This window comes from Bombina bombina, chromosome 9 (assembly GCF_027579735.1).
Source record: "Bombina bombina isolate aBomBom1 chromosome 9, aBomBom1.pri, whole genome shotgun sequence".
Classification (NCBI taxonomy): domain Eukaryota; kingdom Metazoa; phylum Chordata; class Amphibia; order Anura; family Bombinatoridae; genus Bombina; species Bombina bombina.
In genome coordinates, this window is record NC_069507.1 from 256,959,153 (window position 1) to 256,982,662 (window position 23,510).

Below are 23,510 nucleotides of genomic sequence, written 5' to 3' on the forward strand. Positions count from 1 at the left end.
TTAACCAGGTACAATAGCTATTAAATAGTTAAGAACTATTTAATAGCTAAAATAGTTAAAATAATTACAAAATCACCTGTAAAATAAATCCTAACCTAAGTTACGGTTGGAAAGAAGATGGCTCCGCTCCGCTCCTCTCCAGAAGAAAGAAGATTGAAGATGCGGCTTGATAGCCGACTTCAGCCCGATGATGGATTTCTTCAGCCGCCGCTTAGATCCAGACTTCAGCCCGAGGATGGACGTCACTCTTCAGCCCCCCGCTTGGGCTTGGATCAACACTTCCGAGGCTTGGATCAAGACTTCCGAGGACGGATCGGTGAACCTGGTATGGTGAAGATAAGGTAGGAAGATCTTCAGGGGCTTAGTGTTAGGTTTATTTAAGGGGGGTTTGGGTTAGATTAGGGGTATGTGGGTGGTGGGTTGTAATGTTGGGGGGGGGTATTGTATGTGTTTTTTTTACAGGCAAAAGAGCTGAATTCTTTGGGGCATGCCCCGCAAAGGGCCCTGTTCAGGGCTGGTAAGGTAAAAGAGCTTTGAACTTTTTAAATTTAGAATAGGGTAGGGCATTTTTTTATTTTGGGGGGCTTTATTATTTTATTAGGGGGCTTAGAGTAGGTGTAATTAGTTTAAAATTGTTGTAATATTTTTCTAATGTTTGTAAATATTTTTTTATTTTTTGTAACTTAGTTCTTTTTTATTTTTTATACTTTAGTTAGTTTATTTCATTGTATTTATTTGTAGATATTGTATTTAATTAATTTATTGATAGTGTAGTGTTAGGTTTAATTGTAGATAATTGTAGGTATTTTATTTAATTAATTTATTGATAGTGTAGTGTTAGGTTTAATTGTAACTTAGGTTAGGATTTATTTTACAGGTAATTTTGTAATTATTTTAACTATTTTAGCTATTAAATAGTTCTTAACTATTTAATAGCTTTTGTACCTGGTTAAAATAAATAATTTAGAATAGGGTAGGGCATTTTTTTATTTTGGGGGGCTTTGTTATTTTATTAGGGGGCTTAGAGTAGGTGTAATTAGTTTAAAATTGTTGTAATATTTTTCTAATGTTTGTAAATATTTTTTATTTTTTGTAACTTAGTTCTTTTTTATGTTTTGTACTTTAGTTAGTTTATTTCATTGTATTTATTTGTAGATATTGTATTTAATTAATTTATTGATAGTGTAGTGTTAGGTTTAATTGTAGATAATTGTAGGTATTTTATTTAATTAATTTATTGATAGTGTAGTGTTAGGTTTAATTGTAACTTAGGTTAGGATTTATTTTACAGGTGATTTTGTAATTATTTTAATTATTTTAGCTATTAAATAGTTCTTAACTATTTAATAGCTATTGTACCTGGTTAAAATAAATACAAAGTTACCTGTAAAATAAATATAAATCCTAAAATAGCTACAATATAATTATAATTTATATTGTAGCTATATTAGGGTTTATTTTACAGGTAAGTATTTAGCTTTAAATAGGAATAATTTATTTAATAAGAGTTAATTTATTTCGTTAGATTTAAATTATATTTAACTTAGGGGGGGTGTTAGTGTTAGGGTTAGACTTAGCTTTAGGGGTTAAAAAATTTATTAGAATAGCGGTGAGCTCCGGTCGGCAGATTAGGGGTTAATGTTTGAAGTTAGGTGTCGGCGATGTTAGGGAGGGCAGATTAGGGGTTAATACTATTTATTATAGGGTTATTGAGGCGGGAGTGAGGCGGATTAGGGGTTAATAACTTTATTATAGTAGCGGTGCGGTCCGCTCGGCAGATTAGGGGTTAGCCCAAAAAGCTCTTAACTACTGACTTTTTTCTGCGGCTGGAGTTTGGTCGTTAGATTTCTAACGCTCACTTCAGCCACGACTCTAAATACCGGCGTTAGAAAGATCCCATTGAAAAGATAGGATACGCAAATGGCGTAGGGGGATCTGTGGTATGGAAAAGTCGCGGCTGGAAAGTGAGCGTTAGACCCTTTCCTGACTGACTCCAAATACCAGCGGGCGGTAAAAACCAGCGTTAGGAGCCTCTAACGCTGGTTTTCACAGCTACCGCCCAACTCTAAATCTAGGCGTTAGTGTTTTTTATTTTTCGTAATTTAGTGTTAATTTTAGATTTTTTATTTTTTTTCATAGTGTTATGTTTTTTTAAATTTGTAATTTAGATTTTTTAATTGGTAGTATTTTTTTATTTTATTATAATAGTTATGTTAGGTTAATTTATAGTTTAAACTTAGGTTTATTTTCACAGGTAAGTTTTTATTTATTTAAATATAGTTATAACTATTTAGTTTAGTGTTATGCGATGTGGGGGGGGCGGCGGTTTAGGGGTTAATAGGTTTATTTAGTGGCGGTGATGTGGGAGGCAGGAGGTTTAGGGGTTAATAGGTTTATATAGTGGTGGCAATGTGGGAGGCCGGAGGTTTAGGGGTTAATGGGTTTATTATAGTGTCGGCGATGTCGGGGAGCGGCGGATTAGGCGTTAATAGCTTTTATTAGTGTCAGCGATGTCGGGGAGCGGCGGTATTGGGGTTAATAACATTATTATAGTGTCAGGGAGCGGCGTAATAGGGGTTAATAACTTTATTATAGTGTCGGCGAAGTTGGGGAGCGGCGGAATAGGGATTAATAACTTCATCATAGTGTCGACAATGTTGGGGGCGTCAATGGGGTTGCGTTACAGAGATTTTTCATTCCGCACTTCAGGTGTTTTTTCTAACACTCTCTCCCTATTGATGTCTATGGGGAAAAGCATGCACAAGCACGTCAAATCAGCCCTTGGATTTTGTGTGGTATGGAGCTTAACCATATCACACGCACAAGGAGGCTTTTCAGTAACTCGTAATGGCAGTGCTATGTATAGTGAAATAATGCAACTTTTTTGGCATTAGTTTCGCATCCTGTTTAGCGCAAAACTTGTAATCCAGGTGTAAATAAGGTAACTCCACCTCGTAATAATTCAGTAACTACATATAGTAACTACATACAGTGACTACATTCAGTAACTACATATAGTAACTACATCCAGTGACAACATCCTGTGACTACACATAGTGACAATATACAGTCACTGCACATAGTAACTACATATTGTCACTACATTCAGTAACTACATATAGGGGCCTATCTATCAAGCTCTGAACGGAGCTTGACGGCCCGTGTTTCTGGCGAGTCTTCAGACTCACCAGAAACACAAGTTATGGAGCAGCGGTCGCAAAGACCTCTGCTCCATAACCCTGTCCGCCTGCTCTGAACAGGCGGACAGGAATCGCCGGAATTCAACCCGATCGAGTACGATCGGGTTGATTGACACCCCCTGCTGGCGGCCCATTGGCCGCGAGTCTGCAGGGGGCGGCGTTGCACCAGCAGCTCTTGTGAACTGCTGGTGCAATGCTGAATACGGAGAGCATATTGCTCTCCGCATTCAGCGATGTCTTGCGGACATGATCCGCACTGTCGGATCAGGTCCGCAAGACATTTGTTAAATTGGCCTCATAGTAACTACATAAGGTAGCTACATAAAGTGACTTCATACAACAACTAACTACAAAAGATAACTACACAGGGTAACTACACACAACAACTTCAGAAGTAACTACATACAGTAACATACAGAGACAAAGCAGTAATGTCACCCCATTTGCTAGCAATAGACTCAAAGCTTTTATTTTATCTATCCCCATTTGGCTGACAGTAGCACACACAGGAAAACAAGTGGTAACCCTAATGTACACCTTTAGTAATACACAAAGAGCAGTGCCATTACCCCTTGTGACTTTCTGTAACACATATGGCAGTGATTTTACAATCCCAGCGGTTAACACAATGAGAATTTGATTGTTTTTATGCTGGTACCGTATATGGCAACCACCAGAAGAAATGCTGCAGGAACTGTACCACTCCTTCATGGCACCATATAGGGCGAGATTACGAGTGAGCAATATTTTATGATTCTGATCATGCGTTAACTGTGCTAGAAGTAAGCTTTTTGTGCGCGTCAGGTAGCACGTGTATTACAAGTGGTGCTAAACCGATGCACAGAAAAAGCCAAACCTAGAATATTGCAGTCTCTTAACGTATACCCCCATAGAAGTCAATGGAGCAAGAATAGTGGAAGAAAAATCTAACACCCTATTTGCACACAAACCCAATTGCAAATTCTCAAGTGTGCTAACCAACATGAAAATATTCCACATTCCAAAGTTCTTCACATAGCAGAATATGTTCTATTTATACATATTTATATCTGATGTTTGTTTTGGGTAAACTATATATCTATACCAATATACCTATAGCTATAGATATATAGAGATATTTAGGAATATAGATTTAAAAATATATAAAACATATTCCCCTATCTGCAGAACATTGTAATGTGAAATATTTGCAGTACGTACACAGTTAAACATTTTATTAAACATATATTGCATCATAAATATGCTTTTTCATGTTTTCATCTACTTGACTGCAAAGGGCTCAATGCACTTATATATATATATATGTGTGTGTGTGTACGTATGTATTTATGTGTTTATATGTGTATATCCAGTATATGTCTGTAAAAACACAAATGCACACACACACTCACTCACACGTATATATACAGTATATATATATATATATATATATATAGATGTGTGCACATATTTATTTATATATATATATATATATATATATATATATATATATATTTATATTTATTTAGACATGTATATGGATGTATCTCTATTTTAAAGCCTTTTGCAGTTCTTTTTTCTCTCTAACACCTGAGACCTCATATCTTTAAACCCTTATAACTTTTTATTTCAATTATTTTTTTTATATTTTTTATTATATAGCGTTATTATGAGTGTAAAAGTACTGTTAATTTTTTTATGTGTTTTGTGCAACTTTTTTGTCTTGCGTAACAATTAACCAGAGCTCTGAAAACAGTTGCGATAAACCCGATATCGCTTGCACGGAACATTTAGCGTGCCACTCGTAATCTGTCCCATAGATTTTTGTAATAGATTTGAATTCACAGCAATTTGAAATAGTGTCTGTTTAATACTGAACTTTTGACAGCTCTGCAATTATCACATAATGTGTAGCCTGCTTGCATAAGTACATATTAAGACACTGCACAAACACAATATATATATAATATTATGCCCATATAGGAACACAATGTGCTACTGTATATCACGGTGTTGCATCCTACAGATATTCCTGTCTGTCCCCTATGTGAAGTTGTCATTGTGTTCCTGTGACGTCTTGTTGCACAGGTGTGTTGTTTGTGAAGTTGTCATTGTGTTCCTGTGACGTCTTGTTGCACAGGTGTGTTGTTTGTGAAGTTGTCATTGTGTTCCTGTGAAGTCTCGTTGCACAGGTGTGTTGTTTGTGAAGTTGCCATTGTGTTCCTGTGACGTCTCATTGCACAGGTGTGTTGTTTGTGAAGTTGTTATTGTATTCCTGTGACTTCTCGTTGCACAGGTGTGTTGTTTGTGAAGTTGTCATTGTGTTCCTGTGACTTCTCGTTGCACAGGTGTGTTGTTTGTGAAGTTGTCATTGTGTTCCTGTGACTTCTCGTTGCACAGGTGTGTTGTTTGTGAAGTTGTTATTGTGTTCCTGTGAAGTCTCATTGCACAGGTGTGTTGTTTGTGAAGTTGTTATTGTATTCCTGTGACTTCTCGTTGCACAGGTGTGTTGTTTGTGAAGTTGTCATTGTGTTCCTGTGACTTCTCGTTGCACAGGTGTGTTGTTTGTGAAGTTGTCATTGTGTTCCTGTGACTTCTCGTTGCACAGGTGTGTTGTTTGTGAAGTTGTTATTGTATTCCTGTGACTTCTCATTGCACAGGTGTGTTGTTTGTGAAGTTGTCATTGTGTTCCTGTGACTTCTCGTTGCACAGGTGTGTTGTTTGTGAAGTTGTCATTGTGTTCCTGTGACTTCTCGTTGCACAGGTGTGTTGTTTGTGAAGTTGTTATTGTGTTCCTGTGAAGTCTCATTGCACAGGTGTGTTGTTTGTGAAGTTGTTATTGTGTTCCTGTGAAGTCTCATTGCACAGGTGTGTTGTTTGTGAAGTTGTCATTGTGTTCCTCTGAAGTCTCGTTGCACAGGTGTGTTGTTTGTAAAGCTGTCATTGTGTTCTTGTGACGTCTCATTGCACAGGTGTGTTGTTTGTGAAGTTGTCATTGTGTTCCTGTGAAGTCTCGTTGCACAGGTGTGTTGTTTGTGAAGTTGTCATTGTGTTCCTGTGAAGTCTCGTTGCACAGGTGTGTTGTTTGTGAAGTTGTCATTGTGTTCCTGTGAAGTCTCGTTGCACAGGTGTGTTGTTTGTGAAGTTGTCATTGTGTTCCTGTGAAGTCTCGTTGCACAGGTGTGTTGTTTGTAAAGCTGTCATTGTGTTCTTGTGACGTCTCATTGCACAGGTGTGTTGTTTGTAAAGCTGTCATTGTGTTCTTGTGACGTCTCATTGCACAGGTGTGTTGTTTGTGAAGTTGTCATTGTGTTCCTGTGAAGTCTCGTTGCACAGGTGTGTTGTTTGTGAAGTTGTCATTGTGTTCCTGTGACGTCTCATTGCACAGGTGTGTTGTTTGTGAAGTTGTCATTGTGTTCCTGTGACGTCTTGTTGCACAGGTGTGTTGTTTGTGAAGTTGTCATTGTGTTCCTGTGAAGTCTCGTTGCACAGGTGTGTTGTTTGTGAAGTTGTCATTGTGTTCCTGTGACGTCTCATTGCACAGGTGTGTTGTTTGTGAAGTTTTCATTGTGTTCCTGTGACGTCTTGTTGCACAGGTGTGTTGTTTGTGAAGTTGTCATTGTGTTCCTGTGAAGTCTCGTTGCACAGGTGTGTTGTTTGTGAAGTTGTCATTGTGTTCCTGTGATGTCTCGTTGCACAGGTGTGTTGTTTGGGAAGTTGTCATTGTGTTCCTTTGACGTCTCGTTGCACAGGTGTGTTGTTTGTGAAGTTGTTATTGTGTTCCTGTGACGTCTCGTTGCACAGGTGTGTTGTTTGTGAAGCTGTCATTGTGTTCCTGTGACGTCTCGTTGCACAGGTGTGTTGTTTGTGAAGTTGTTATTGTGTTCCTGTGACGTCTCATTGCACAGGTGTGTTGTTTGTGAAGTTGTCATTGTGTTCCTTTGACGTCTCGTTGCACAGGTGTGTTGTTTGTGAAGTTTTCATTGTGTTCCTGTGACGTCTTGTTGCACAGGTGTGTTGTTTGTGAAGTTGTCATTGTGTTCCTGTGACGTCTCGTTGCACAGGTGTGTTGTTTGTGAAGTTGTCATTGTGTTCCTGTGATGTCTCGTTGCACAGGTGTGTTGTTTGTGAAGTTGTCATTGTGTTCCTGTGATGTCTCGTTGCACAGGTGTGTTGTTTGTGAAGTTGTCATTGTGTTCCTGTGATGTCTCGTTGCACAGGTGTGTTGTTTGTGAAGTTGTCATTGTGTTCCTGTGATGTCTCGTTGCACAGGTGTGTTGTTTGTGAAGTTGTTATTGTGTTCCTGTGATGTCTCGTTGCACAGGTGTGTTGTTTGTGAAGTTGTCATTGTGTTCCTTTGACGTCTCGTTGCACAGGTGTGTTGTTTGGGAAGTTGTTATTGTGTTCCTGTGATGTCTCGTTGCACAGGTGTGTTGTTTGTGAAGTTTTCATTGTGTTCCTGTGACGTCTCGTTGCACAGGTATGTTGTTTGTGAAGTTGTCATTGTGTTCCTGTGACGTCTTGTTGCACAGGTGTGTTGTTTGTGAAGTTGTCATTGTGTTCCTTTGACGTCTCGTTGCACAGGTGTGTTGTTTGTGAAGTTGTCATTGTGTTCCTGTGACGTCTTGTTGCACAGGTGTGTTGTTTGTGAAGTTGTCATTGTGTTCCTTTGACGTCTCGTTGCACAGGTGTGTTGTTTGTGAAGTTGTTATTGTGTTCCTGTGACGTCTCGTTGCACAGGTGTATTGTTTGTGAAGTTGTCATTGTGTTCCTGTGATGTCTCGTTGCACAGGTGTGTTGTTTGTGAAGCTGTCATTGTGTTCCTGTGATGTCTCGTTACACAGGTGTGTTGTTTGTGAAGTTGTTATTGTGTTCCTGTGAAGTCTCGTTGCACAGGTGTGTTGTTTGTGAAGTTGTTATTGTGTTCCTGTGACGTCTCGTTGCACAGGTGTGTTGTTTGTGAAGTTGTCATTGTGTTCCTGTGACGTCTCGTTGCACAGGTGTGTTGTTTGTGAAGTTGTTATTGTGTTCCTGTGACGTCTCGTTGCACAGGTGTGTTGTTTGTGAAGTTGTCATTGTGTTCCTTTGACGTCTCGTTGCACAGGTGTGTTGTTTGTGAAGTTGTCATTGTGTTCCTGTGATGTCTCGTTGCACAGGTGTGTTGTTTGTGAAGTTGTCATTGTGTTCCTGTGATGTCTCGTTGCACAGGTGTGTTGTTTGTGAAGTTGTCATTGTGTTCCTGTGATGTCTCGTTGCACAGGTGTGTTGTTTGTGAAGTTGTCATTATGTTCCTGTGACGTCTCGTTGCACAGGTGTGTTGTTTGTGAAGTTGTCATTGGTTTCCTGTGATGTCTCATTGCACAGGTGTGTTGTTCAGCATTGAAGTGACATCATCTTATTTTGCGGTGAGGAATTATTGGCGAGGCTTCTTCGCAGCAACATTTAGTGCCTTTATCTTCCGAGTTCTCGCCGTGTGGAACAAAGATGCAGGTGAGTAAGATTAGCGTGTACCTGACCTTTCTCATGCTTTGTCACTGCAGTTTAACCCGCCGTGTGCCTAAGGTTGCCAGTATTCGATTGGTCAGTCCAGTATTTTAGCAGGCTGCCCAGTAAAATCTTCACAAAAATACTGAACACTTAAATATTGCGTCTTTTTTTTAGACTCTGAGGCCCATTTATCAAGCTCCGAATGGAGAGCAGAAATAAATGATGGGCGGTCAAGAGGGTCAAATCACTATTGTTTACATGAGTTACTGGCAGCCAAGGGGTGAAATGACTGCTCATTTGTGAAAAATATGCACTGACGGATCAAGAGTTAAGGCATTGGGGGGGCATTGTGTGACGCCACTGACCATTGTCCCACAGATGGTCTAGTATGGAGAACATCTGGCAATCCTCTTTGTGCCAGGAAGTCGCGTAAAACTTTGCAGGTGTCTATAACATAAGGGGGTGGCAGTCAGAATGAATCTATTGTTATGTGATTTTGGGGTACTTTTAATCCAGTTTGCTTCAGGGATTTTTTATTTTGCAGGTGCTTTCTAACATATTGGGCTAGATTTAACGGGCAGCGGAGGCTGCTTTCTTCACCGGAAACTTAAGTTAAGAAGCAGCGGTCATAAGACCGCTGCTCCTTAACTTGTCTGACTGCAATTATCCCCATCCGATACGATTGGGATGATTGACACCCCCTGCTTGTGCAATGTTAAATACTGACAGAGTATGCTGCTGGCATTTAGTGATGACGGGCGCACATGATTCGCTAAAGTAAATCATGTCCACCCGGCACTTAGTAAATCTACCCCCAAGTCTCTTCCTCCCAGATAACAATTACTGGTCTACATTCAATAAAAAAAAATTGTGAGCTAACAGTTTCAACAGTTCTCCAATCAGCGCTCTAGTCATACGACTCTCACACAATTTTATATATGTAGCCACCTATCAGCAGCTACAACCTAGGTTATTTGCTGCTCCTGAGCTTCCCTAGATAAACCTTTCAGCAAAGGATAACAAGAGAAGGAAGCAAATTAAATAATATAAGTAAATTGGAAAGTTGTTTAAAATTGTATTCTCTATCTAAATCATGAATGTCCAATTATAACTTTACTGTCCCATTAAAGGGACAGTCAACTCCAGAGTTTTTAATGTTTAAAAAAAGATAGATAATCCCTTTATTTACCATTCCCCAGTTTTGCATAACAAACACTGTTATATTAATACACTTTTTACCTCTGTGACTGCCTTGTATCTAAGCCTCTGCAGACTGCCCCTTGTCTCAGAGCTTTTTACAGACTTGCATTTTAGCCAATCTTTGCTGACTCATAAATAACTCCACAGGAGTGAGCACAATGTTATCTTTTTTGAAACACATAAACTAGCGCTGTCTAGCTGTGATAAACTGTCAAAATGCCCTGAGATAAGAGGTGGCCTTTAAGGGATTAGAAATTAGTATATGAGCCTAACTGGGTTTATCTTTCAACAAAGAATACCAAGGAGCTGATTTATGAAAGTGCGAGTGGACATGATACAATGTAGCACACATACACTGTCGGCATTTATCATTACACAAGCAGTTCTTGTGAACTGCTTGTGCAATGCTGTCCCTTGCAGATTTGCGGCCAATCTGAAGACTCGCGCAGAGACAGGGGCTATTCAGAGCTTGATAATTCGGCCCCCAAAAGTACAAAGCGAAGTTGATGATAAAAGTAAATTGGAAAGTTGTTTAAAATATCATTCCCTATCTAAATCATGAAAGTTTAATTTTAACTAGACTGTCCCTTTAAAGGGACATAAAACCCAATTTTTCTTTCAGATAGAGCAGGTGATTTTATATTTACTTCTATTATCAAATTTGTTTTGTTCTCTTGGTATTCTTTGTTAAAAAAAGGATACCTAGGTAGGTTTAGGAGCTGTTGATTGGTGGCTGCACATATATGCCTCATGTTATTGGCTCACTGAATTAATTCCATTAACTTCCAGTAGTGCATTGCTGCTTCTCCAACAAAGAATACCAAGAGAATGATGCAAATTAGATAATAGGAGTAAACTGGAAAGGTGTTTAAAGGTTTATTCTTTGTCTGAATCGTGAAAGAAATTTTTTGGGTTTCATGTCCCTTTAAAACTGCATCTGATCCATAAATATTTAATTACGACTCATGTGCCTTTAAATGATTTGTTAATAAAACATTTTTTTATGTGATTATGTGATTCTAAACAACTATCCAACTTACTTCTATTGTCTAATTTGTTCTTTTGATGTCCTTTGTTGAAAATTATACTTAGGTAGGCTCAGGAGCTGCTGATTGGTGGATGCACATATATGCATTGTGTGATTGGCTCCCCCAGTGGGTTCAGCTAACTCCCAGTAGTGCATTGCTGCTCCTTGAGCAAAGGATAAGAAAATAATTAAGCAAATTAGTTAATAGCAGTAACTTGGAAAGATGTTTAACAATAATTAGCTGTTTGTGTAAACCCTTCTGCCTGCAAGGTCCCGGGGCATTAACCCTTCTACCTGCAAGGTCCTGGGGCATTAACCCTTCTGCCTGCAAGGTCCCGGACATTAACCCTTCTACCTGCAAGGTCCCGGGGCATTAACCCTTCTACCTGCAAGGTCTCGGGGCATTAACCCTTCTGCCTGCAAGGTCCCGGGCATTAACTCTTCTGCCTGCAAGGTCCAGGGGCATTAACCCTTCTACCTGCAAGGTCCCGGGGCATTAACCCTTCTACCTGCAAGATCCCGGGGCATTAACCCTTCTGCCTGCAAGATCCCGGGGCAGTAACCCTTCTACCTGCAAGGTCCCGGGGCATTAACCCTTCTACCTGCAAGGTCCCGGGGCATTAACCCTTCTATCTGCAAGGTCCCAGGCCATTAACCCTTCTGCCTGCAAGGTCCCGGGCATTAACCCTTCTGCCTGCAAGGTCCAGGGGCATTAACCCTTCTGCCTGCAAGGTCCCGGGGCATTAACCCTTCTACCTGCAAGGTCCCGGGGCATTAACCCTTCTACCTGCAAGGTCCCAGGGCATTAACCCTTCTACCTGCAAGGTCCCGGGGCATTAACCCTTCTGCCTGCAAGGTCCCGGGGCATTAACCCTTCTACCTGCAAGGTCCCGGGGCATTAACCCTTCTGCCTGCAAGGTCCCGGGGCATTAACCCTTCTACCTGCAAAGTCCCGGGGCATTAACCCTTCTGCCTGCAAGGTCCCGGGGCATTAACCCTTCTGCCTGCAAGGTCCCGGGGCATTAACCCTTCTACCTGCAAGGTCCCGGGGCATTAACCCTTCTACCTGCAAGGTCCCGGGGCATTAACCCTTCTATCTGCAAGGTCCCGGGGCATTAACCCTTCTACCTGCAAGGTCCCGGGGCATTAACCCTTCTACCTGCAAGGTCCCGGGGCATTAACCCTTCTGCCTGCAATGTCCCGGGCATTAACCCTTCTGCCTGCAAGGTCCAGGGGCATTAACGCTTCTACCGGCAAGGTCCCGGGGCATTAACCCTTCTACCTGCAAGGTCCCGGGGCATTAACCCTTCTATCTGCAAGGTCCCGGGGCATTAACCCATCTACCTGCAAGGTCCCGGGGCATTAACCCTTCTACCTGCAAGGTCCCCAGGGCATTAACCCTTCGACCTGCAAGGTCCTGGGGCGTTAACCCTTCTACCTGCAAGGTCCCGGGGCATTAACCCTTCTACCTGCAAGGTCCCTGGGCATTAACCCTTCTACCTGCAAGGTTCCGGGGCATTAACCCTTCTACCTGCAAGGTCCCGGGGCATTAACCCTTCTACCTGAAAGGTCCCGGGACATTAACCCTTCTACTTGCAAGGTCCTGGGGCATTAACCCTTCTACCTGCAAGGTCCTGGGGCATTAACCGTTCTACCTGCAAGGTCCCGGGGCATTAACCCTTCTACCTGCAAGGTCCCTGGGCATTAACCCTTCTACCTGCAAGGTTCCGGGGCATTAACCCTTCTACCTGCAAGGTCCCGGGGCATTAACCCTTCTACCTGAAAGGTCCCGGGACATTAACCCTTCTACCTGCAAGGTCCTGGGGCATTAACCCTTCTACCTGCAAGGTCCTGGGGCATTAACCCTTCTACCTGCAAGGTCCCGGGACATTAACCCTTCTACCTGCAAGGTCCCGGGGCATTAACCCTTCTACCTGCAAGGTCCTGGGGCATTAATCCTTCTACCGGCAAGGTCCTGGGGCATTAACCCTTCTAACTGCAAGGTCCTGGGGCATTAACCCTTCTACCTGCAAGGTCCCGGGGCATTAACCCTTCAGTGTATTTCTTTTTAGGGTTCTGTATAACAAATTCACACACTGATACAGTTTGTTTCTTGCAGTTACGATCACTGCACTTTTTCGCACAAATTTTCGCATGGAATTTCCCTTTGATCTTCAGGAGCTGCCGGCTTTTGCTGTGATTGGGTAAGTCCCGTCTCAGGCGCACAGCTAGGTTGTGAGTACACTGTACATTTCTTCACATTATTTTAATTGTTCTTGGTAAAAATGTGTGAATACGGGGGGTGATCTGCTAGTTACTCCCACTGCCTTAAGAATATGAATCTAAAGGAGCTAAAAAATGCTTTAGTGTCATAAGTTTTCCTGTTAAAGGGATATGAAACCCACATTTTTTTATTTCATAATTCAGATAGAGAATAGAGCAGTATTTTTTTTTTTAAATATATTTTTATTGAGGTTCTAAGAAATGATACAAAACATTTTCATCTGAAAACACTGACAACCTGGTACTGCAAAGTACATTACATTCTTAGGGCATAAACATAGCCATGAATTAGAAAGGTAACAGCTCTTAGCATAAATTCTATGTCTTTGGGAGAAGGTGAGTGCAATAGTCATGGAATATGCTGCTATATCCAGTATGCAAACCTCTTTTATGGAAATGAAAACATTTGCGACGAATAAAAGGTATGTGTGATTGCCATTGCTAATCATGTAAAACAAGAATGTTAGTAAAGGAGAAAAAATGTTTATATGTGAAATAGTGGAACCTCGGCTTTATATTTTATGTTTAGAAAATATGGTCCACACTCTACCATAGAAGGGGTTTATGTAGGTATTCATTTTAGTAAAATTGGGGCAGGTGCGGGATAGTATGTGGTAGGTCACTCTAGGACCGAGTTAGTCAAGTAGGGGGGAAGGGAGTCCAGCGGGCCAGAGCCGCTCAAAGTGAAATAAGGGGGGGGGGGGGGATGAGGGGCGGAGCCATCTAATATGTCAGAATAGTAATATGTAGGGAGTAGGTAGAGGTCATATTATATAATTTCAGGGATGGACTCTATGAGGAGTGACTTACTGTTTAGGTGGCTACTAGGAAGGTACATAGAAGTAGTTATATGGCTTGATGGGGTAGGAAAGCTAGAAAGATGCTGTATGTTAAACAAAGTGGCTAGAACAAATAAGTAAGGGATAAGCAAATTGTTGATGGAGATATCTTTCTCAAGCTACATGTGGTGAAGTATATAGTGAGGGTTATCTGGGTTCATGTACGTTGCGAGTCTCCCATATGGAAATTGGATGCGACCTATAAGCTTGGCAGCTAGTGGTAAATTGGCACCTTTATGAGATCAATAATACCAAGAGATAGGACATTCCCTGCAAACAATATTAGTGCGGTTAATAACATGATAGACAACTTGAACTGCAAAACAGTATAAACAACCCCAGTAGGAAATCCCGCAAATAGGAAAGATTACCCTAAAATATATAACTAAGTCTAAATTGAAACCGGGTAGTTTAAGGCAGTGATTTTTAACCTTTTTTTTGCTGTGGCACACTTTTTTACATTAAAAAATCCTGTGGCACACCACCATCCCAACATTTTAAAAAAATCACACATTGTAGCCTAATACGCTGTTATGCCATCCCTCCTACAAACTACCCCTGCACTGGGAGTAAAAAACAAGCAAAGTTTAAAAAATATGTCACACTGTTGTTAGTCTGCCGTGGCACACCTGAGGATCTCTCACGGCACACTAGTGTGCCACGGCACACTGGTTGAAAAACACTGGTTTAAGGGACATGGCGGGGTCTCTAAAGTTGTTATTGAAAAGTTAGCTACAGGGTAACATGACGGTATGGATCATATGATATTCAGTAGCTTGAAATACATGTGGATATCAAAGATGGTATGTCAACAGGGGATACGAGCTGTATATATAGGTTAATGACTGGAAAGGTCCCATAATAACAGAGTAAAAATAATGGCCTATGAAGTATAAAACTAAGGGAATATATTAAAAGTAGCCATTAAATTTACAGCCAAAACAAGTCAAGATGCATAGTGGGTAGCACGTTATGCTTAGGGGGCTGGAAAGGGTAGACAATCAGTGATTTATATCGCATTGTAGCACTAACCCTAGATATGGATTAAGTATTTTGGCATATGACACCTCATGAAAGAGGCTAGGCAGTACACATGTACAATTTGTAACACTGAATAAGTTGGGTTTGTAAGGAAATTAACCAATACTTATCTATAAGACCGACACAGACCAAATTTAGTTGTCTTTATCTGTGTTGTTAGTACAGGCTAATAACCCATCTAGGTACGATGGTCTAACTCAAAAAGTAGCTGAGCATGTGCTATGCAGCAAATATAGGCCTGCTGCGGATGGTATATGACAATGGGCTTTCAATTCACACTCGCCTAGAACATATTACCCCCAGTATTATATAAACAGATGAATAGGGGTAAGCCATTAAGAAGTGGTAAAGCATAGCCACCCAACATATTAACACATAAACATGCACAAATGCTAGCAAGGAATATAGGTACAACTATAGTTTACATTTAACATACAATCTCCAAATAGATGCTTAAATATTCATGTGCAGTCTGTTTTCAAGCTTTAACGCCTTCATGCACGACTGTGTCCTAACAGCTCTTTGAGGTAAGACAGGGTTCTACTGTTATGATTCTAAGCAATTAGAGGATTATGTTATACGGAGAACTCAGTCCACTATAGACTACAAGGTAAAACAAATCTCCTTATAACTGATCCCGGTATGGGATTCAGTCCTCCATACTAACTGTACAGTGACCTGTAGATTAGTCCCCTGTAATTATATTTGAAACACAGTCAAGCTTAGCCCACTCCAGCTCTGAGGCATAAGTTATGCTTTCTCTCATTTTCAGCTCCCTGTAGGGGGGTATGCCTTAGCACTTGCTGAGCAGATGTACCTCGATGTGGTAGTAAGTAGAAGCCGGTGCCCATGGTATCAAGGCAAGTGTCCGTCAATACCCCCATTGTGTATAGTCCCTGCAATTCTTGAGAAAAAGTCACTTTAACTAGTAATTGTTTCAGCGCCAGGCTTCCGCGCTGCATCAGGGTCATGTACCAGTCCGGATCTAATGCCTCAGCAATCTCCGATGAGCGGACTCTAATTCCTGGAGTGACAGCTTGAAGTTGGGCTGGGCGATCATGGTGACTAGGTAAGGCCGTGGGAAGCATGTCATCATGTGTGCGTACACCAGGAGAACACAGTGTCTCTTCCAGTTCTGGCTCTGCTTGATCGGGTAGCAGGTGGCAAAGGTCCGGCATGCGTCCCTGCTCGCCTATCTCAGTGTACAGCGTAGACCTGTCAGGGAGGATCTCTGAGTGTTCCTGAATTTTCTCTGCAAATGTAGCGCATCTCTCACCCCACGATACAAGATCTGTATCCTTAGCCTCATCTCTTAGTTGCGGTGCAAGGGCTTGTAGTAGCGACATTAGGTCTTCTTTTAAGCTCTTGAAGTGCCACTCTAGTATGTGTTGAGAGCGTTGTTCCCATGATTCTAGGGCTTCCATATCCGTAGATTCCCCACGTGGCGTAGCTTGAAGATGAGTATCGGCACTGAGCTCACTAAATGGCGTATCTTCGATTTCTTTAATTGAAAGATGGACAAAGTTAGCTGTCTAGTGTGTAATGAGGGAAGTCAGGGCCCTTAGTATGCAATTTAAATTCAATAATTATATCTGATGGCCCAGAGCTTCACAGACACACGTCTAGTTGCCTCAGCAGTCGGCTCCGCCCCCCAGAGCAGTGATTTTAATTTACATCTATTATCAATTTGTATTTGTTCTCTTGGCATCTTTATTTAGCCACCAATCAACAAGCTCTACTACACAGGTGCTGACCCAAAAAAGGCCCGGCTCCTAAGATTACATTCTTGTTTGTTTTTTTTTAAAAATACAATAGAAAAATTGATAAAAGGAGTAAATTAGAAAGTTGCGTACAATTGTCTGCTCTATCTGAATCATGAAAGAAAAAAATGTGGGGTAAAATCTGAGTTTATCTTTCTAAATGATTTTCTTGGCCATATCGCATAAGCGTCTGTGTCCAGTAAAGCGTTACAAAGGTATTAAACCTGCAGGCTGAGGGCTTGATACAATTATGTATCCATGTAGGTGAGCAGAGCTGGCTGGGGAAAGTCTATGGGAGAACAGGGAATTTACACCCCAAAATATGGCTCCCCTTTTGTTCCTGGAGGCACAAACACTGCAGTATTGTTTAGACATGTGCGCCGCTGAAAAATTTGTTTTGTTTTGTTTAGTTTTCAATTAGTTAAAAAAATAAATTGTTTAGTCAAATTAGTTCCGTTCCGTTAAATCGGTTTCGGATCAATTCGTTTTTTCGGATCCATTTTTTCATATGCATTATTCTATTCTGAACTAAGTTATAGAATAATGCATATGAATAAAGAATTGATCCGAAAAAACAAAAGGATCAGAAAAAAACTATTTAATTTTACGTAACTAACATGCCGGCGAATGACAAAACAAAATTATGTAGAACCGCCACCACAGCCACCACCCACGCCGACACTAAATAAAGCTATTAACCCCTAAAGCGCCGTCCCCCCACATCGCCAACACTACCTAAACATATTAACCCCTAAACCGCAGCCCCCCCACATAGCCGACACTAACTAAATCACTAAATAAAGTTATTAACCCCTAAAGCGCCATTCCCCAACATCGCCGACACTAACAAAACCTATTAACCCCTAAACCGCCTCTGCAGGGATGAAGAAGATACCGGTACCTCGATGGATGAAGATGGAGCCGCCTGGACGAAGATGGACCTCCACCTGGACCTCCGCCTCCATGCATCGACCGCTCTGCCTCCGCAGGGTTGAAGAAGATGCCAGTCCCTCGATGGATGAAGATGGAGCCGTCTGGATGACGATGGAGCCGCAGGGATGAAGATTGTTCAAGCCGGACTTCAGCAACTGTGAATACTAACAAGAGGGGTTAGTGTTAGGTTTTTTTAAAGGTTTTTTGGGGTGTTTTTTTTTTTTAGATTTGGTGTTTGGGCTTCTCTTAAAAGAGCTGAAGAAAAATGTTAGGTTTTTTTTCATTTTGTGGGTTTGGGGGGTGGGGGTTTGTAATGTTAGGGGGTGTTTGCTTTTATTTTGTAGCAAAAGAGCTGATTTCTTTAGGGCAATGCCCTACAAAAGGCCCTTTTAAGGGCTATTTGTAGTTTATTATAGATTAGGGTTTGTAATGTTAGGGGGTGTTTGCTTTTATTTTGTAGCAAAAGAGCTGATTTCTTTAGGGCAATGCCCTACAAAAGGCCCTTTTAAGGGCTATTTGTAGTTTATTATAGATTAGGGTTCTTTTATTTTGGGGTGTTTTTTTTTTAAACGGTTTAGAATAGGAATAATTTTTATTATTTTGAATAATTTGTGTGTTATTTTGTGTAATGTTTTTTTTTTTTCTTTTTGGGGTGTTTTTTTTTAGAATAGCCATTTTTTTATTTTTAATGGGCAGTAAAAGAGCTGAATGCCCTTTTAAGGGCAATGCCCATACAAATGCCCTTTTCGTGTAGATTAGGTTTAATAACTTTATTTTTATTTTGTGGGTTTAGGGGGTGGGGGTTTGTATACTGTTAGGGGGTGTTTGATTTTCTTTTTTAGCAAAAGAGCTGTTAACTTTAGGGCAATGCCCTACAAAGGGCCCTTTTAAGGGACCTTGTTAGTTTATTATAGATTAGTTTATTTTTATTTTGGGGTGTTTTTTTTTTTTAAACGGGGTATTAGAATAGGAATAATTTTTATTGTTTTGGATAATTTCGTTTGTTATTTTTTGTAATGGTAGTTTTTATTTATTTTTTGTAATTTTAGTGTTTTTTATTTTTTGTAATGGTAGTTTTTTTATTTTTGTAATGTTAGGTTTTACTTTTATTTCACAGGTAAGTTTGTATTTATTTTAATAACGAGGTAGTTAGTAAATAGTCTTCCTAGTTAAAATAAAAACTAAATTACCTGTGAAATAAAAGTAAAACCTAAGCTAGCTACAGTGTAACTATTAGTTATATTGTTGCTTGCTTAGGTTTGTTTTATTTCACAGGTAAGTTTGTATTTAGTTTTAAATATTATTTAGTTAATAATTGTAACTTTATTTTAGCTCTATTTTAATTATGTTAAAATTAGGGGGTGTTAGGTTAAGGGTTAGGGTTACGGGTTAGGGTTGGGGTTAATATAATTTAATTTAGGTTGTTGTGATGTGGGCGTCGGCGGTTTGGGGGTTAATAAGTTTAGTTCATTTTGGGGATGTTTGGGAATGGCGGTTTAGGGGTTAATAAGTTTAGTTAGTGTCGGCCATGTTTTGGAACTGTGGTTTAGGGGTTAATAAGTTTAGTTAGTGTCAGCGATGTCATGGAACTGCGGGTTAGGGGTTAATAGGTTTAGTTTCTGTTGGCGATGTTTGGAAATGGCGGTTTAGGGTTTAATATGTTTGGTTTGTGTCGATGATGTTTTGGAACGGCGGTTTAGGGGTTAATAGGTTAAGTTAGTGTTGGCGATGTCGGGGAACGGCAGTTTAGGGGTTAATAGCTTTATTTAGTGATTTAGTTAGTGTCTGTGATGTCGGGGAAGTACGGTTTAGGGGTTAATAGATTTAGTTAGTGTTGGCGATGTGGGGGGGTGCGGTTTAGGGGATAAAAGGTTTAGCTAGTGTTGGCAATGTTGGGGAATGGCGGTTTAGGGGTTAATATCTTTATTTAATTATTTAGACTTAGAGTTAGTGTCAGCGATGTGCGGTTTAAGTTAGGAACAATTTCTGAATATGAATAATGGATCTGAAAATTCGGAAACTAATTTATTTATTTTTGGAATTTTTCTGGATGTGCTAATTCGGAAATGCGGATGCATCCGAATCTCCATATTTGGCGAAATTAGGCCAAAAAATGAATTCAGCCGAAACGCACATGTCTAGTATTATTGGTCGCCCTCATCTGAACCCCCAGACCAATTTTTTAAGTAAAATGATGCGATATGGCTGAGAAAATAATTTAGACCGCTACACACAGATTTTATCAAATGTGGATTTCATATCCCTTTAATGGTAGCTCCATTGCCAAAGTCCAGGGACCTTGTTCTTCTGTCTCAAAGCTCAGCAACATTCAGTCAACAGCAACTGTACAAAGTAAGCTAGAAACTGCAGAATAAATGACTGAATAACTAAAACCCTTATCTACAAATTATTATATGTAAAAAGTTAAAACAGGTTAACTTGGGAACACCAGTAACAACCATTTTTCCTTACAGAATTTGCTGTGGATTTTTGGGTGCCTTCTTTGTTTACCTAAATCGGCAGGTGGTGCTGGGTATCCGTAGAAACCAAACTCTGAGCAGTTTCCTGAGTCGTTAGTAAGTAGACCGCCATCTAGAGGCAAGCCATGCAAGTACCGATGTAGAAGGGAAGCCATTCATAATACCACAGCTGCTTTGTTCTCTGCTGTGGTACATGGAGTGGATGATGATATGCTATAAGGGGTCAGTGGCTTGAGTTGCATTTGGTCAGTGTGAGGGGGAGGATGATATGCTACAAGGGGTCAGTGACTTGAGTTGCATAGGGTAAGTGTGAAGGGTAATATGGGGGGCGTGATGTGCTACATGAGGTCATTGGCTTGAGTTGCATGAGGTCAGTGTGATGGGGGAGGATGATATGCTACAAGGCGTCAGTAACTTGAGTTGCATAAGCTAAGTGTGAAGAGTAATATGGGGAGAATGATATGCTACAAGAGGTCCATGCCTTAAGTTGAATAAGGTAAGTGTGAAGGGTATTATGGGGAGTGATGTGCTTACATGAGGTCATTGGCTTGAGTTGAATAAGGTAAGTTTGAAGGGCTATATGAGGGAGGATGATATGCTACAAGGTGTCAGTGGCTCGAGTTGCATAAGGAAAGTGTGAAGGGTTACATGGGGAGGATGATATGCTTTAAGAGGTCAGTGACTTCAGTTGCATGAGGTCAGTGTGTCTGGTTACATGAGGAGGATGATATGCTTTAAGAGGTTAGTGACTTGAGTTGCATGAGGTCAGTGTGTCTGGTTACATGAGGAGGATGATATGCTTTAAGAGGTCAGTGACTTGAGTTGCATGAGGTCAGTGTGTCTGGTTACATGGGGGAAGATGATATGCTACAAGTGGTCAGTGGCTTGAGTTGCATGAGGTCAATGTGTCTAGTTACATGGGGGAAGATGATATGCTACAAGTGGTCAGTGGCTTGAGTTGCATGGGGTCAGTGTGAAGGGTTACATGGTGCGAGGTTGATATTATACAAGAGGTCAGTGGCTTAAATTGCCTGGGATTATTGTGAAGGGTTACATGGCAGGAGGATAATATTATACAAGAGGTCAGTGGCTTGTGTTGCATGAGGTCAGTGTAAGAAGTTACATGGTGCATAGTGATATGCTACAGGAGGTCAGTTACTTGAGTTGCATGAGGTCAGTGTGTCTGATTACATGGGGGAAGATGATATGCTACAAGTGGTAAGTGGATTGAGTTGCATGAGGTCAGTGTGTCTGGTTACATGGGGGAAGATGATATGCTAGAAGTGGTCAGTGACTTGAGTTGCATGAGGTCAGTGTACAGGGTTACATGGGTGAGGTTGATATTATACTAGAGGTCAGTGGCTTGAGTTGCCTGGGATTATTGTGAAGGGTTACATGGGGGGAAGATGATATGCTACAAGTGGTCAGTGGCTTGAGTTGCATGAAGTTAGTGTGAAGGCTTACATGGGGTGAGGTTGATATTATACAAGAGGTCAGTGGCTTGAGTTGCCTGGGATTATTGTGAAGGGTACATGGGGCGAGGTTGATATTATACAAGAGGTCAGTGGCTTGAGTTGCCTAGATTATTGTGAAGGGTTACATGCGGGGAGGATGATATGCTACAGGAGGTCAGTGGCTTGTGTTGCATGAGGTCAGTGTGAGAAGTTACATAGAAGGTAATATGCTACAGGAGGTCAGTGGAGATAATAGGGCATACGAATGCTTTGAGGTCATTACTTATTCTGTACTTTTTCTCTCTCTCCCATTTACTCTCTCATTGTCCCTCTGTCTATCTATCTTTATCCACCAGTCGTCTGATTTATCCAGCTGTTATCACATTTTGTATCGCAACGCTCACCTTCCCTAGAGGCTTTGGTCAGTTTATGGCAGGAGAGGTAAGATTATACTAATCTCTCTATAAGACAATGTGCCCAGCTGTCAATATTTTCACTTTACATTTTAAATGACCTGGGAACCACTATTTTTATGCTACAAGATATTAGACAACCTCTCTTATAAAAAATACACATTAATAATAGTTTGCTCTGCATTTACTATATCATTTTATGCTATTAATAAGCACAGCTGTGGAAACATTTCATTACAATATTTGTTTTCATTATTTTTACTCCTTTTTGTTACAGAGTTTACTAAATGATAGTGACCTAGATTTACTAAGATTTTAACAGGATGGGGAAGGCTGGAGTAGTTGGATTTGCTGAGTTTGGTAGCTATTAATCTTGTATCAATACTCAAGGGACAGTGAATAAGGCGCATATAGTCAAGCCAAGCATCTGAGCATCACAAGGTGCCCAGCCGCTCACACCAGCCTAGCTCAAAATATTAAAGGGACATAATACTCATATGCTAAATCACTTGAAACTGATGCAGTATAACTGTTAAAAGCTGACAGGAAAATATCACCTGAGCATCTCTATGTAAAAAAGGAAGATATTTTACCTCACAATCTCCTCAGCTCAGCAGAGTAAGTTCTGTGTAAAAAGTTATACTCAGCTGGGCAGGTAAAAAATAAATAAATGAAGAAATGAACAGCAGTCAATCAGCATCAGCAGTGCTGAGGTCATGAACTCTTTTACTGTGATCTCATGAGATTTGACTTAACTCTCATGAGATTTCTTGGTAAACTTCCCTAATCTGAATAGGATGCCGGTACCTCAATGGATGAAGATGGAGCCATCTGGATGACGATTACAATCCTTTCAGCTGTCCCAGGACAGACACACTAAAATGCTGCTTAGAAATCCTTTACAATGGGAGGTGGCTACTGAGGAACTTTTGAGGTAAAATATCTTTCTTTTTTACATAGAGATGTTCAGGTGATATTTTCTAGTCAGCTTTTTACAGCTATGCTGCATCACTTTCAAGTGTTTAAACATTTGGGTATTATGGCCCTTTAAAGAATGTAACTCAACAGTCCTCATATCCCTCCTTGGTGGGTTAAGCCAGGGATCTAAAAAATAGATAAAAGCTCCAATCTGTGATATTTGTACATTGTCTTTATAGTTTATTTTCTATAAAATGTTTTTTTTGTTGCTTTTTCAAATGGATGTGGGTATTACATTTGACATCATCCCAGGTTTTCTAGGACTGGGGAATTTGGCATGTTCAGTACACCTCAGTGTTAAACTGCTGAAGCCCCGGATTAGATGAACATATTATTAAATGTATTGAGTTATTGCACCTAAAGTCCTTAGTATATGAGTTTTGGCCACAATAGGTCGTCAAACTAGAAGAGTGGTAATTCAATTGTCGGGTTTGCC

At 40.6% G+C, this 23,510-nt stretch overlaps 1 protein-coding gene across 4 annotated transcripts in view; it reads left to right on the forward strand.

Moving 5' to 3' along the window:
- CLCN1 (chloride voltage-gated channel 1) overlaps positions 1-23,510 on the forward strand; it is a 384,315-nt gene that overhangs the window by 285,938 nt on the left and 74,867 nt on the right. For all 4 annotated transcript variants that reach the window (XM_053692781.1, XM_053692784.1, XM_053692782.1 and 1 more), the window contains 4 exons: positions 8,544-8,669; positions 13,013-13,097; positions 20,224-20,325; positions 22,040-22,124. In XM_053692781.1, the coding sequence (XP_053548756.1) occupies positions 8,544-8,669; positions 13,013-13,097; positions 20,224-20,325; positions 22,040-22,124 (398 nt within the window). The remainder of the gene's footprint in view (positions 1-8,543; positions 8,670-13,012; positions 13,098-20,223; positions 20,326-22,039; positions 22,125-23,510) is intronic.